The sequence below is a fragment of the Elephantulus edwardii genome, unplaced genomic scaffold (genome assembly GCF_000299155.1).
Source record: "Elephantulus edwardii isolate Elephantulus edwardi_28Jun2011 unplaced genomic scaffold, EleEdw1.0 scaffold00086, whole genome shotgun sequence".
In the NCBI taxonomy this organism is placed as follows: domain Eukaryota; kingdom Metazoa; phylum Chordata; class Mammalia; order Macroscelidea; family Macroscelididae; genus Elephantulus; species Elephantulus edwardii.
Genome location: NW_006399836.1, coordinates 4,934,819 through 4,949,959, shown reverse-complemented (window position 1 = coordinate 4,949,959; position 15,141 = coordinate 4,934,819). Strand labels below are relative to the sequence as shown.

Below are 15,141 nucleotides of genomic sequence, written 5' to 3'. Positions count from 1 at the left end.
CAACCCTGATGTCAGTCCTGTTTTATAACAGTGGCATTATGAAGTATTTGTCCTTTTGTGACTGAGATATTTCGCTCAGCATAATATCCTCCAGGGTCACCCATTTTGTATAATATTTCATGCGTTTCTTCTTTTCCGATGCTGCATAGTATTCCATTGTGTGGCTATACCACAGCTTTATCCATTCATTTGTTGATGGGCACTTGGGTTGTCTGTATCTCTTTGGTATTGTGAACAACACAGCAATAAACATGTGTAAGCATCTGATTGACAATTTTTTTAACTAACAGATACAACCTTGGATGTGCTCATCAGTCTTTGCTGGGAATTTTGGAGAGCAGCTGACTGGAGGAGGTCTATATTTGTTCCCATTCCCAAGAAAGGTGATCTAACAGAATGTGGAAATTATCAAATAATATTACTTATATCACAGGCAAGCAGAATATCGCTGAAGTTGTTTGTTGTTGTTATGTGCCGTCAAGTTGCCTGTGTCCCATAGTGACCTATGTACAGCAGCTCTGAAGCCTGCCCTGTCCTGAGCCAGTCTCACTAATTATGACACACCAACCCCCATTGCCATTGCCCCAGTTACTGTATCAATCCATCTCATCCAGGGTCTTCCTCTCCTGCGCTCCCTCCACCCTTCCAAATATGGTGTTCTTCTCTAAGGACCGGTCTCTCCTGGCCACGTGCCCAAAGTATGTGAGACAAAGCTTCAAAATCCTAGCTTCCAAGGAGAAACTTGGTTTCACCCTCTCCAAGGCACAAGACAGACCTATTTGTTTTCTTGGCAGTTCTTGGTATGTTTAAGACTCTTCTTCAGCAACTCAGTTCAAAGGCATCGATTATGATTCTGTCATCCTTAGTTTGTCCAGCTCTCTGATGCATAGCAAGTAATTGTGAAGACCATGGCTTGGATTAGGTGCACCTTAGTATTTAGACTGACATAGTTTCTTTTCAGCACTCTGGAGAGGTCCCTGAGGGCAGATTTTTCCAATACAATTCGTCTTTAGATTTCCTGACTGCTGTTGATTGTGGAACCAAGCACACTCTAGTTGTTAATAACCTCAATCTCTTCTCCAGTGGCCCAGTGGTGAGAATCTTTATCTTCTTTTTTTTTAAAAATTGTATTAGTTTTAATGAACATTTACAGAGATTTTGGGTTCTCATTCATTCATTGTTGATATCTTCTTGATGTTACACTTCAATTCATATTGAAGACTTGAACTTCTGCAGCAAGAGCTTCAGGTCTTTAGTTTCAGCAAGCAAGATTTTGTCATCTGTATAATGTAGGTTGTTGATGAGTCTACCTCCAATCTTGATGCTACACTCTTCCTCATAAAAGCCCTGCTTCTCAGATGATCTGTTCTGCATATAGATTGAAAAGATTTGAAGACAGGATGCATCCCTGACTCAATCCTTCCCTGATTTTGAACCATGCAATGCTTTCCTGCTCTGTTCTGAAGACTGCCTCCTGGTCCAAGTGTACGTTTTATATAAGCACAATCAAGTGTTCTGCAATTCCCATTTTCCTCGAGGAAACAGTTTGTTGTGATCCACACAGTCAAATGCCTTTGCATAGTCAGTGAAACAGAGATAAATGTTCCTCCTCCTGCTTTTGACCAAGATCCATCTGACATTTTGCCATGACCTCTTCTTAACCCAGCTTGTATTTCTGGTAGTTCTCTGTCAATGTACTGTTCCAGTCATTTCTAGGTGACCTTGAGCAGGATTTTGCTAGTGTATGATATTGGTGATATTGTTCAATAGTTTCCACACTCTGTTGAGTCACCTTTTTTTGTTTTTGAATGGGAGTAAATATAGATCTCTTCCAGTCACTTGGCCAACTAGTTGTCCTCCAGATTTCTTGGCACAACTTGGTGAGCACATCAGGGGCAGCATCTGTTTGCTGAAATACATTGATTGGTATTCCATAAATTCCTGGGGTTTTATTTTTTGCCAAGTCCTTCAGAACAGCCTTAAGTTTCTCCTTCATCACCATTGCCTCTTGATCATATATTGTTTCTTGAAATTCTTCTATGTCAGCCAATTCTTTTCGGTTTACAATGACTCTGTATACTCCTTCCATCTGCTTCCTTAATCATTCAATATTCTGTGCTTAGCATCATTAAGCATTGAAACTCGTGGTTTCAATTTGTTCTGCAGTTTCTTCAGCTTAAGAAATGCTCAGCAAGGTTGGCCCTTTTCATTTTCTGAATCCAGCTCCTTGCACATTTCATAATAATGAATGTCTTCTCAAGTTGCCCTTTGAAATCTTCTATTCAGCTCCTTAACTTCTTGATTTCTTTTTATTATTATTAATTTTAATGAATGTTTACAGAAACTTTGGATTTCCATTCATTCATTGTTGCATTTTTCTCCCTGCCCACCCCTCCCCCCTACTTCTTGATTTCTTCCCTTTGCTTTAGCTTCTTGATTCTCTAGTGCAATATTCAGAGTCTCTGGTAACATCTATTTTGGTCTTTTCTTCTTCCTTCTTTGTAAAGACTGACATTCTTGATCTCTTCACTCAGATCATCTGGTCTTTGTTCATTAGTATTCAAGGCCTCAAACCTATTCTTAAGTTGGCTTTTTAATTCGGGGGGGGAGGGCAGACTCAAGATCAAATTTTTATTTCTGTGGATATGATTTAACCTTCTTTAGCTTTAATTTGAACTTGCATATGAGAAAGTGATGGTCTGTTCCACAGTCAGTACCTGGCCTATTTTTCACTACTGATAATGAACTTCTCCAACAGTTCCTTCCACGGTTGTAATCAATCTGATTCCTGGTGTGAGCTTTAATAGCTGATGAAAGGAGTGGTTAAGAGCTGAAGGGGTAGGGTAGGATCCATCAGTCTCTCTTCAGGAGATGGCCTGGGGATTGGCTCAGCAAGACTTACAGCGTTGGGAAGTTCTCAGAACAGTTCTCCTCTGTCCCCTAGGATCACAGCACTGTGAATCAGTCGTGCCAGTGCACACAGCAGCGGTGGCTAGAACGCGAGCCATCTTTTTTTGTGCTTTTGGCCGATTTTACTTCTTCTTTGGAAATTCTGCTGTTCTAGGACTTTCTAATTTTGAATTGGGTTACATCTTTTTATCATTGAGTCCTGCTTTTTAAAGTGAACATAAAGGGGAGGGCAGTGGGAGGTGGAAGGTGAGTCGTTCTAGATGATTCCTCAAAAACTCCTCTAGAACATCCAAACTTAGAGACTCAAGAAAAAGTTAAAGGTTTTGGTGTGATTTTATTGTTTGTTTTTTTGATTGTTTTTTTTTTTAACACCAAATAGACTGTTTATTCTCTTGGTCATATGTGGAATGTTCAGTGGTCTTCTCCAACACCACAGCTCAAAGTCATCAGTGATTTTGTTTTTTAAAGGAGCATTTCCTTGAGCTCTGTGCTGCCCCTTGGGACAGGGGGACTGTGTAGAGCCCCTTCTGCACACCTGAGGTCTCCCCTCGCTTGCAGATCTGCAGCTAGGACTTTTCTCCTCGTCTCTGGGCTCCTGGGAGAAGGGCTCTCAGAAGAGCTCCCTCTTTGCTCCCCTCACAGGCATATGACTCTGGACCAGATGAAGCCCAAGGAACCTTGGAGCGCTAGGACCCTGGGAGAGTAAGTGCCCAGGCAGCGGACCGACCCTGGGCACCATGTCAGGTAGGAGGGAGTAGATGGTTGAGCAGACCTTGGGGAAAAGGGCAAGGCTCTCACTCGGAAGGACCCATCAGGTGGAGAAACCTGCCAGTTGGAGACCATTTCTTGTTAGATAGATCATCAGATAAAAGAGCTGGAGAAAAAGGAGGAACCTTGGATGCTGGGAAAGTTACTGAACTATTGTTGCAGCTCTGCACTCCACCAGCCTGTGTAAGAAGATGAAGTTTGTGGCGTTGCCCACAGAGTCTGAGAGGCTTCTTCCTGCCTCTATGCCCGCCCCCTCCACATCCAGTCCTTCAGTGGAGGGCCTCGTGGGAGGGGTGTCCTGCTCCTGAATGCTCTCCATTGTCTTGTGTCTGTGCCTCTTGGATTCTAGGAAGCCACACGCCTTCTGCTGGCGGACCCTTCTCAGCCCTGACCCCGAGCATATGGCCCCAGGAGATCCTGGCCAAGTGCACACAGGTAGATGCCCTCTCAGCCCCACCCCAGACACCACATGTGTTCTCACGCCGTGGCCTGAAGGGGCCCTGCTGCTGTGGGTTCTCAGTGCTGGTGGATTACTCCATGTTCACTCGGGAGCAGAGATGGCATTGAAGCTCCAGCATCTAATGATTCTTGGGCGGGAGTGTGGCCCTGCCTGGGAAGCATCCCAGAAACCTAGCTCCTGAAGGAAGGACCGTCCCAACCAGCCTGTTCCAGGGCTCTCAGCTCACATCCTCAGCCCATCAAAGGGACTTATATACTTAGTATACTTGTATAAGTGAACGTTACTTTGAAAAAATATTTCCTGTGGTTGAGTCAGAACCAACCCATGGCTGACCCTCCAGCCGGTTTTCAGAGGCACTAAATCACACAGGAGGAGACTGCCCCTCTTTCTCTTATGGAGCAGCTGGTAGACTCAAACTGCTAGCTTTAGGGTTGGTAGTGCAGTGTTTTACTCACTGGGCCACCAGAGCAAACTTACTTTAGAATTTCCTATTTGAGAGAAAGAATTTAACTACTTAGGAATCAATTTGAGTTGTAACAACCACTCAGCTGACATCATGTGATCTGGAGGGGTCACCTTGTGTGCTGGTAGCCACTGGGTCCTCTCAGGGCGGCAGTGTCAGCCCATTTGTAGATCTGTATGCTCCCCATATTCAGGGTGATCTGCTGAAGGACTCTGCGGGACACACAGATGCATGAAGTGTGTCTCCTGCTTGGTCTGTGAGAACAACAAAGCAGATGCTAGAGAACGTGGCTGGGAAGGGCCCTGTGACGTGGGAGGACTGGAGAGGAGCAGTAGGAGGGCAGGGGACTGCAGACCTGAGACGTGAAGGTGGGTGGTGCTGCGGCTGGCAGAGCACGGGCAGGGGGAGTAGTGTTCCAGAACTTGTGTGGATCTGCACCGTGGGCCCTGAGGTGGAGCTCAGTCAACATTCCTCATCCTGTTCTAGAAAGAAGAGTCGGTGGAGCAGCCCGAGTTCTGCTACGATGAGTTTGGTTTTCGAGTGGACAAGGAAGGTGAGCGTGGTTGCCCTGAGGAGCCTCTGGCACCGGTGACTTTGCTCACCCTGCGTTCAGCCTCTGAACCCAGGGGCAGTGCTGTTAAAAGCATAGGGAAACTGGATGGCTTGGAGGGACACTATAGTGGTCTTTATCTCGTGGCCCTGTGGGAAGGGAGTTGCGCTGCCAACTCAAAGGCAGGTGGTTCGAATCCACCAGCTGCTCTGAGGGAGAACGATGGGCAGTCTCCTCTCAGAATTTACAGCCTCTGAAAACCTGCTGGACGGTCAGCTATGAGTCTGTTCCTACTCAATGACAAGGAGTTATCTGAGAATATGAGTAATAATGTTCATTATAGAGTAGTTGAAAAATACAAAAATGTGGGAAAGTTAAAACAAAATGAACCCATTATCCTACCATCTGAAAATTATTGCTGGTATCTGGCTGGTTTTATAGTGGGTTTTTTTCCCAAAATATAAACCCCAATCTTTGATTACTAAATTCAACAGGGAGAAACTTACATTTAAATTAACATAATAGGGGAGCTCTGGTGGCCTAGTGGCAAGAAGCTGCACTGCAATCCCAGAGGTACATGGTTCAAATCCACTAGATGCTCTGCTGGAGAAGGAGGAGCAATATCCTCCTGTACCAGTCAGATCTGATTTGATGGTACACGCACACAAAATAATAAAAAAAATTAACATAATAGAGCAAGCATAGCATGTGTAGGGAGTAAAAATTTGTTAGAAAATTAGTTTGAAATATTCAAACAAGAAGTTAATATATAAAATCACTGTTTTACTTTTAACTTGTTACTCTTATAGTATACTCATAACTCAACTCCTAAATTGCTATAAAAATTATATAACAAAGAAATTCCTCACTTAATGCCTATTTTCACACCTATCATGTGTATTGAAATGATTAAAAATTTTTTTAAATTATAATTTAAAAAAGTAATTTTTTGTGTGTACTGTCAAATCAGATCTGACTGGTACAGGAGAAGATTGCCCCTTCTCCAGCAGAGCTTCTGGTGGATTCAAACTGTGTACCTCTGAGATTGCAGTGCAGCTTCTTGTCACGAAGCCACCAGAGCTCCCCTTGAAATGACTTTTTATAAGTCACAATTTTAAGGTGTAAAAGTCACTCCTTGTAGGTATATAACTAGAAAACTATAAATATGTATAGTTATATGTCTTATAAAGATAAAGGCTATTTTATAATCCTCTAATATTGTCAAGGATTTAATTGCATTTGGATCCACAGTCAGTACCCATGGTGCCAGCTGGTTTTCTTTTTTTTTTTTAGTTGAAATTTTAATGAAAGTTTATAAACTTTGGATTTCCATTGATTCATTGTTGCACGTTTTCCTCCCTACCCAGCCCTGCCCCCAGCTGGTTTTTGTCTTTGATTATTATACAGTCCATCGTCCTCCAGTGTGTTGTTTACGTAAGTGTGACATGAGTGCAGGCAGCATGGAGAGGGCTGTACTTGATCTCTCATAACTCCACAAAGGAGACCTTCCCCATCCACAGTACAAAACCAAGTCACATAAAGTCCGCCGTGGGCTCCCATACTCCACCAAATTCTGCTAATCTAACACCAGTCTTAATTCTCCGCTGGGTCACTGCAGTGACTACACAGATCTGGTAGGCCATACGCCATTGCGGGGTTTATTAGGGAAGTTAATAGACTGTCATTCAGGTTGGCAGCACAGTACAGCTCCTCCATCCAGACAGCTTCTAAAGTGTGCTCTCAGGCCCTTTGACCTTCACCTTTATGGCTTAGGTCAATGTTACAGAGTTCCCTTCATCCTGCAGTCAGGGCGTCTTCCCTCAGTCCTCCAGGAAGCTTGGGGGCAGGTCCCTGGCCCCGGCTCAGGGGCAGCAGCCCTAAGTCAGCTGTCCCATGTCCCCCTCTGGTTCTCTGCTGAGGCTGCTGCTGCTCCCGTGTAGATCCTGGTGTGACTGGCACAGGAATACCTGGCCCCAAGGACACACGCTGCATTCCTTGCTTCTTCTTCCTTGGTGGCAGTGAGATTCTTAACGTTTCTCCTGCCTTAGCTGCTCAATTTGAACCTGGTGGAATGCCACACTAGCCAGTTGCCTGTGGATGGACTAACATACCCTATTTGCATGTTCCTCCACCACCATGTAGCAAATTCAGACAGAGGTCTGGTCAAGAAAAGCCATTTTGAACAAAAGGCCCACTGTGCGTAGTAAGATTGTACTGTGCTGTTTTTATAGTGCTTATATATCACTTCTTTGTATGCCATGAGGATTCCCCCATGTTGGTTACTTTCTCTTCAGGAGAGCAGATTTTCAGTGGCTGTATGATGCCTCCTTATAATGAACTTAAAATTGTGGTTTAATAGCTATTTTCCTATAACTTAAGTGGACTTTTAGGTCATTTTCACAGTTTTCTACCATAAATAGACCTATTGGCTCTGAATGGGCTGTTGGGAAGCTTTCAGCCAGAACCTGAAGTCAACGGTCCCCAGGATGTAACCTCAGAAATCTCAGACTCGCGCTGTTAAGCAGGTTGGCCCTCCTTCAGGTCTCCGAGGCTGTGAATTGTAACGGGAGGAGATTGCCCATCTTCGTCTTGGAATCATTGGTGGGTTCAAACTTCTGGAGACATTGCAGCCTGTGGGGGAGCATGCAGCTGGCTGCAGGCCTGGACTAGGAACCAGAGGACGCTGTACCAGTCCCTTTCTGGCCGTTAACATTTCCAGCCCTTAGAGTAGCGGCTCTCATTCTTCTAGTTTGCAGGCAGGTATGGAGAGGTTACAGGCTGGGGCTGTCGGGCCACAGGAACATTCTGGAATTTTATATCTTGATGGGATGAAGGCCATGCAGTTGTGTTTATTGATGCTCATCAGAGTGCATTTGTGGTGTTTGAATCCAGTGGTGTGGACTGGACAGGCAGTGCTGGCAGTTCCAGGCTGAAGGAGGACAAGGCTCCCTGTGGGATGAACCCCCGCCCTGGGACCTGCATGGACACTCTGCCTCCTTGTCCACAGACTCTGGGAGCTGGCTGTGCTGGGCACTGCTCTCCCCCAGAGCCTGTTGGGGCAGGAAGAGCTATGAAAAGAATGGGGGGAATAGAGAAGAGGGGAGATGAGAGTTTAATGTCAGATGGTCAGAGAAGCAGAAACTCTGGTGGCTCTGGTTCAGGCATCGGCTGCTTACCCCAAGGTGGAGGATTCCACCCCTCCGGCACCCAGCTGCTGTAAAGATGACCGCCTGGGGAGCTGGACGGGGCAGTTCTGTCCTGCAGGGAGAATCAGCAGGGCTTGCTGATGGATGGAACCATGAAGGAGCAGCTGGAGGAGTGGTAGTGTTTGTGGGAGCAGGGGGACCCCCAGAACAGGGTGAGTTTGTGGAGAGGACAGCTCAGTCTGCAGGTGGCAGCCCACCTGGTGGTCACTGGGCCTTTGGGGAAGCACAGAGTCTGTACTCAGAGAGGTCTGGTCTCGGCTGTGACGTCCATACGTTCCTCTGCTCACTCGGCCCTTGGCCGCCCACAGACGCGGACAGCTCCAGGAGGCTGCTGGGAGGGTCTCTGGCGGAGGACCCTCAGCAGACCCTGAAGTGGCAGGCCCACCTGGAGTTCACCCACAACCATGATGTGGGGGACCTCACCTGGGACAAGATCGCCGTCTCCCTGCCCCGCTCAGAGAAGCTGCGCTCCCTGGTGCTGGCTGGCATCCCGCACAGTATGCGGCCGCAGGTGGGGCAGCCTGGACGGGGGTGAGGGGCCCACTCTAGGCAGGGGTCTGAGGGGAGGCTGGCCCGACGGGTCAGGGGTCCGGAGCTGAGTGCTGCCCACCTCTCCAGCTGTGGATGCGGCTCTCGGGCGCTCTGAACAAGAAGCAGAGCTCAGAGCTGTCGTACCGCGAGATGGTGAAGAACAGCTCCAATGACGAGACCATCGCAGCCAAGCAGGTAAGGCTGCCACTGGCCTGCCGGTCAGGGGCACGTGCTTGGGGTGTCCTGGCCCTAGTTCTCCTGAGCCACGCCCCACCCCCTACACATCAGAGCAAGCTGGGGCCTCCTGTCCCGAGACCACAGGGAGAATGGTCTCCACGGCCCGGGTGCTGGGCAGGACACGGTAGAGCTGGGGCTCCATCCCTGGGCGGTTTTAAAGACCTGGTTTGGGAAGGTTCTGACACAGGCGTCCAGGCCTCGTCCACACTCGCTCAGCATCCACACTAACTCTGCTGGCGCATCAGTTAGGCAAGTCCTGTGCAGGGAGACAGGTGGCAGTTGGCTTCCAGGGGAGTGCGGCCTGGTGCCATCGGGGCAGTTCCCCTCTAGTGCAGGCCGTTAGACTGGACTGGCATCATGGTGCCCACTAGGGGCCAAGGAGTCAGTGAGTCTGCATTCTGAGTGGCTGTTCACCAGCCTCTAGCTGGGGTCACGTCCTGAGGGACAGGGTAGCTCGAGCGACAACCTCCTGACACCCCTGGGGGAGGGAGTTGTGGGCTGACCGCCTCTCTGCGGGGCTGCGGGCTCACGGCCAGTCGCTGCCTGCAGATCGAGAAGGACCTGCTGCGCACCATGCCCGGCAATGCCTGCTTTGCCCACCTGAGCAGCATCGGGGTGCCACGCCTGCGCAGGATCCTGCGAGCCCTGGCTTGGCTCTACCCTGAGATCGGCTACTGCCAGGGCACTGGCATGGTGAGCAGGGTCCTCCAGGTGTCCCCCTAGGGCAGGAGTGGGTCACGCCCCTGCGGGCGGGTCGTCAGTGTATGTGGGGGGCACAGGCTCTTGCCTCCGGCCGGTGTCCTCTGGCCGTCTCCCTGTGGTCCGGGAGTGGGGCTGCCCTTCTGATTGCCACAAACTGCTGCTGAGAGGCCCTGTCCCTCTGGCCAGGTGGCCGCCTGCCTGCTGCTGTTCCTGGAGGAGGAGGACGCCTTCTGGATGATGTGCGCCATCGTGGAGGACTTGCTGCCCGCCTCCTACTTCAGCACCACGCTGCTGGGCGTCCAGACGGACCAGCGCGTCCTGCGTCACCTCATCGTGCAGTACCTGCCGAGGCTGGACCGGCTGCTGCAGGAACACGACATCGGTCCTGGGGGAGCCCTGCTGAAGGAGGGGGGCAGGGCCCTGACAGACTGAGAGCTGGGTGGTGGTCTCTGTCCTTGCCTGTCGTCTGCACAGACAAAAGCCGTGGGTCCTTGGGGTGTTGTGGGCTGTCCTGGTCCCAGCCCAGTGCCTGTGTCCGCAGAGCTGTCCCTGATCACGTTGCACTGGTTCCTCACGGCCTTCGCCAGCGTCGTGCACCTCCGGCTGCTGCTGCGCATCTGGGACCTGTTCTTCTACGAGGGCTCCCGGGTGCTGTTCCAGACCACGCTGGGCATGCTGCGCCTCAAGGTGCCGGGCCCACTGTCACAGCCCCACGTCGTCCCCTGTGGAGGAGGGCTGGTGGACAAGGCGCTGCCCCTGCATCCCTGCCTGCATCCCTGCCTGCTCCCTGACGCTCCAGGCCCTGACGGCCAGTCTCTGAGGACAGTGACTGGGGTTTCCAGGAGCCTGGGGTGACGCCCTTCCTTCCCACCTGACCCAGGAGGAGGAGCTGATCCAGTCGGAGAACTCGGCCTCCATCTTCAACACACTGTCCGACATCCCGTCGCAGATGGAGGACGCAGAGCTGCTGCTGGAGACAGCCATGCGCCTGGCCGGCTCCCTGAGCGACGTGGCCGTGGAGACCCAGCGTCGGAAGCACCTGGCCTACCTCATTGCGGACCAGGGTCAGCTCTTGGGAGCGAGCACCACTGCCAACCTCTCTCAGGTGGGTCATGAGGTGACCACCGTGCAGAACCGTGAGAGGCTGTGGGAACCGACTGACCATCTGCCCTGCCCCCGCCCTGTCCCACTCAGCACCCAAGGCCCAGTGGGGCCTGGCCTTACCACACGGGGCTGCAGCCTAGCACCAGACCCCCATCCCCAGGAGGGAGACCATGCTGTGTGCATACAGCAGGGGTCTGGTGGTGGGTGAGGCGGCACCAGTGACCCTGGGGCCACCACATGGGAGGATTGTAACCCTGGACTTCCTCTGGGCTGAGGTGCCCCCGCCCCCTGGCCTCCAGGTCCCCTGAACGACTCTCCTGCTCATAGGTGGTCCGTCGTAGAGCTCAGCGGAGGAAGTCAGGCTTCGCCTCCCTGCTCTTTGGTGAGGACAGGTCCCCTCCAGGGCAGGCAGCTCACAGAAGGGGGTTTGGGTGCCAGGGGGGTCCAGGCAGCGGGGCAGGGGTGTGGAGTGTGAGCGGTCCCACCTCCCAGGGGAGGATGACCTGGAGGCACTCAAGGCCAAGAACATCAAGCAGACGGAGCTGGTGGCGGACCTCCGGGAAGCTGTCCTGCGGGTGGCCCGTCACTTCCAGTGCACAGACCCCAAGAACTGTAGTGTGGTGAGTGACTCCGCCCTGGGCTCCTGCCAGCCCCATCAGGACCGTCCCAGCCCCACACGGCCTCCGTCCCGACAGGAGCTGACCCCCGACTACAGCATGGAGAGCCACCAGCGGGACCACGAGAACTACGTGGCCTGCTCCCGTGGCCACCGCCGCCGAGCCAAGGCCCTGCTGGACTTCGAGCGGCATGACGATGACGAGCTGGGCTTCCGGAAGAACGACATCATCACGGTGTGTGGGTGCCGGGGCTGCCCGGTACTGACCCCACCTTCCCAAACCACCTCACCTTGCCCCCCGACCCTCCACGGGACCCCATCCTGCCCCCAAGCGTCTTCCTGGGAACTTGGGGTCTCGGATGGAGCTGCCAGAGGGGCTCAGCTCTGGGCCTGCCCTCCCTGCAGATCGTCTCCCAGAAGGATGAGCACTGCTGGGTGGGGGAGCTGAACGGCCTGCGAGGTGAGCGGAGGACGACCACTGCCCCAGACTGGGCGCCCCCGTCCAGCTGATGGGGAGGGTGAGGTGGCCAAGTCCCTCTCCTCTGAGTGGCTGCCCTGCTGGAGGCCTGCCAGCTCTGCCCTGGTCGATGCACCACGGGGCCGGGGCCCAGACACCTCACTGGACCTGCTTCTCCCACAGGCTGGTTTCCAGCCAAGTTCGTGGAAGTCCTGGACGAGCGAAGCAAAGAGGTAAGAAAGGTTGTCCCTCGGGGCCTGCACTTGGAGCAGGGACATGTCCCAGAGCGGCCGGGAGGGCTCTAGCTGGCCGCCTCAGCCCTGCTTGTCCACAGTACTCCATCGCGGGGGACGACTCGGTGACTGAGGGCGTCACAGACCTCGTGCGAGGGACCCTGTGCCCGGCACTCAAGGCCCTGTTTGAACACGGGCTGAAGAAGCCGTCCCTGCTGGGCGGTGCCTGCCACCCCTGGCTGTTCATTGAGGAGGTAGGTCAGGCTGCCCTGTCCCCCAGGCCTTCCCCGGGGCTCCTGTCCAGCCTGGGGGGGGGTCCCTGCCTGCGGAGCTAGCGGTGGCAGTCCTGCCCACCCTGATGCCCAGCCGTCCATAGGCTGCTGGCCGGGAAGTGGAGAGGGACTTCGACTCCGTGTACTCCCGCCTGGTGCTTTGTAAGACCTACAGGTAAGCTGTGCCTGGGGAGGAAAGGGGGGGGGGTCCTACCTGATGCTGTGTAAGACAGGCAGGTACCCCATGCTGTGGCGGGCAGAGCTGGGGGGAGGCAGGGCCCTGGGCATGGGCGGCAGTGGGTGCTGTGGTCCCTCTGCAGGTTGGATGAAGATGGCAAAGTCCTGACCCCGGAGGAGCTGCTCTACCGGGTAAGGAGGCTGTCGGGGGTGCTCCCTGGGCAGCATGCAGGGCACCCAAGTGACAGCTGTGCCCCACAGGCCGTGCAGTCTGTGAACGTGACCCATGACGCAGTGCACGCGCAGATGGATGTGAAGCTCCGCTCCCTCATCTGTGTGGGGCTCAAGTGAGTGAGGTCTCCATTGTGGGTATCTGACAGGCACGCGCGGCGTGGGCACCACGTGAGTCAGGAGCTTTGGGACCCGTGAATGGAGATATTTCCAGAATCGAGGCATAAACCACATGCCTGGGTGGGACCTTCAGGGGCAGCCAGGCAGAAGTGGGAGGTGTCTGCAGTAGCCAGGGGTTCCCGTCCCCTTGAGAGCGCTGGTCCAGGCTAGAGGGCCAGGAGGCCACAGTGCAGCATCTGTCTTGAACAGGAGGGTGCTGGCCGGGAGGCGGGGGGGGGGCCTGGGACGCATCTTATCTGAGGGGAGTAGAGGCTGTACGGGCTGGGGGGTCAGGGACCTCCTCCTGCGTGGTGGCGGGGCCTCCACAGTCTTGTTGCAGGCGAGGCTGGGGTGGAGGCACTAGGGAGTGGCCTGACCTTGTCAGGGGGTGGGTGGTGAGTGTCCCATCACAGTGTCTCGTCCTGTGTCCCAGTGAGCAGGTTTTGCACCTGTGGCTGGAAGTGCTCTGCTCCAGCCTGGCCACCGTGGAGAAGTGGTACCAGCCCTGGTCGTTCCTGCGCAGCCCCGGCTGGGTCCAGATCAAGTGTGAACTCCGGTGAGCTCAGGTCTGGGGGCGGGGGGGGCTGCGGAGGACGGGGCAGAGCCACCCTCACCTCCACCCTCCTCGCCCTCAGCGTCCTCTGCTGCTTTGCCTTCAGCCTCTCCCAGGACTGGGAACTTCCTGTGAAGAGAGAGGTGGGTGGTCCTTCCGGGCCTTCCTGGGGTGCTAGTGGGCTGAGGGGTGGGTTCCTGGGTGCCAAGGCTGTGACCGCAAGGCCTGGCCTACGTGCAGGAGGAGAAGCGACCCCTGAAGGAGGGGGTCCAGGACATGCTGGTTAAGCACCACCTGTTCAGCTGGGACATAGACGGGTGACAGTGCTCCTCCAAAGCCACGCCAGGCCGATGCCTCCAGGAGCCTACCCACTGCCACCGGACCCTCCCTCGAACAGGAGGATAGCTCTGCCTGGCTGGTCACAGGCTGCTGCCCCCCACTCACCCTAGCTGTGGGGTCCCCGCCAGCTGTGGGGGTAGGACACTCAGAGCTCGTGCCCAGGATCACAAGACCATTGCAGGGGCAGTGGCCTATCAGGGGCAGGTCAGAGGGGATGCCTGGCCTGTCCCTCTGAGCCGGAGGGCTCTGCCTGGAGTCCTTGAGGATGGACACCCACCAAACCTCTTGTGAGGAGGTGGGACCGCCTCTGTCCTGCCAGTCTTTGCTCAGGAAGGGGGGTGGCCTGTGAATAAACGGTCTTTGAGAAAAAGCCTCCTGACTTCTGTGGGCCACGGCCTGTCCTGCTGTGGTCCTCATGCCGGCCTCGCCCCAGCAGGAAGGCCTGAGTGGGCCTGGTGTCCGCACCCCACCGCACCACCCAAAGAGGGGCACTGAAGCCAGCTGCTAGTCTTTTTTTTTTTATTTTAAAGATGTCACATAGCATCCCCACCTCGGTCCCAGCACTCATTCTGGTGCCCCTGAGCCCTGAGTCACAGGCTAGATGGACAGGATGCCTCAGGCCGGGTCCCTGAGCAGGGCTGGGCTAGCGCCCATCTGTCCTGGGCAAAGCCAACTCTGACCAGTGGTGGCTGTGATGGGGCACCTGGAGGGAACAAGGGATGTGGGGTGGGGCACTGTGGCAGGGACAGGGCCAGGAAGCACCCCTGCCCTGGTGGCACTGATAAAGGGCTGGGAAGCAGGGCAGATGTCGCAGCGTGGCAGGGTGACTACATGTCAAACATGTGCTGGTGGGCCTGTGCCAGCTTGGGGCCCTGGACCCAGGCCCATCTGTGTGCAGAGCGGGAGAGGGGGCTGCACTTGCTCCTCCTGGCCCCAAAGTGGGGGGGGGGCATCAGAGGAGCCCTGGTGGTACAGTGATTAAGCACTCGGCTCTAGTCAAAGGGTTGGCAGTTTGAACCCACTAGCCACTCACGCCAAGGGAGAAAAATATGGCAGTCAGTCAGCTTCCTTCAAGATTTCAGACTTACAAACCCCACGGGGCAGTTCTCCAGCCTCCAGGGGCGCTGTGAGTCGGTCAACTCGACAGCATCGGATTTGGTTTTCTGGGTGTGC

The 15,141-nt window shown here is 53.7% G+C and overlaps 1 protein-coding gene across 1 annotated transcript; it reads left to right on the top strand.

Moving 5' to 3' along the window:
- The first annotated feature begins 3,647 nt into the window (after positions 1-3,647).
- Positions 3,648-13,950, top strand: SGSM3 (small G protein signaling modulator 3). Its single transcript, XM_006890190.1, has 21 exons — positions 3,648-3,654; positions 4,028-4,113; positions 5,088-5,154; positions 8,666-8,868; positions 8,976-9,083; positions 9,675-9,818; positions 10,014-10,209; positions 10,369-10,514; positions 10,708-10,932; positions 11,259-11,313; positions 11,424-11,551; positions 11,627-11,782; positions 11,953-12,007; positions 12,188-12,237; positions 12,339-12,491; positions 12,614-12,684; positions 12,830-12,878; positions 12,948-13,033; positions 13,510-13,632; positions 13,712-13,772; positions 13,870-13,950. Exons 1-21 carry the CDS (start codon positions 3,648-3,650, stop codon positions 13,948-13,950), a joined length of 2,250 nt encoding a protein of 749 aa, XP_006890252.1.
- Positions 13,951-15,141: the final 1,191 nt, after the last annotated feature.

What these genes read in the sequence shown, in the direction of transcription:
- SGSM3 (XM_006890190.1), top strand. An exon ending in CCACTGCCAACCTCTCTCAG is followed by an intron (nt 10,933 to 11,258) that starts GTGGGTCATGAG and finishes TCCTGCTCATAG; the next exon opens with GTGGTCCGTCGTAGAGCTCA. An exon ending in CAGATCAAGTGTGAACTCCG is followed by an intron (nt 13,633 to 13,711) that starts GTGAGCTCAGGT and finishes CCTCGCCCTCAG; the next exon opens with CGTCCTCTGCTGCTTTGCCT.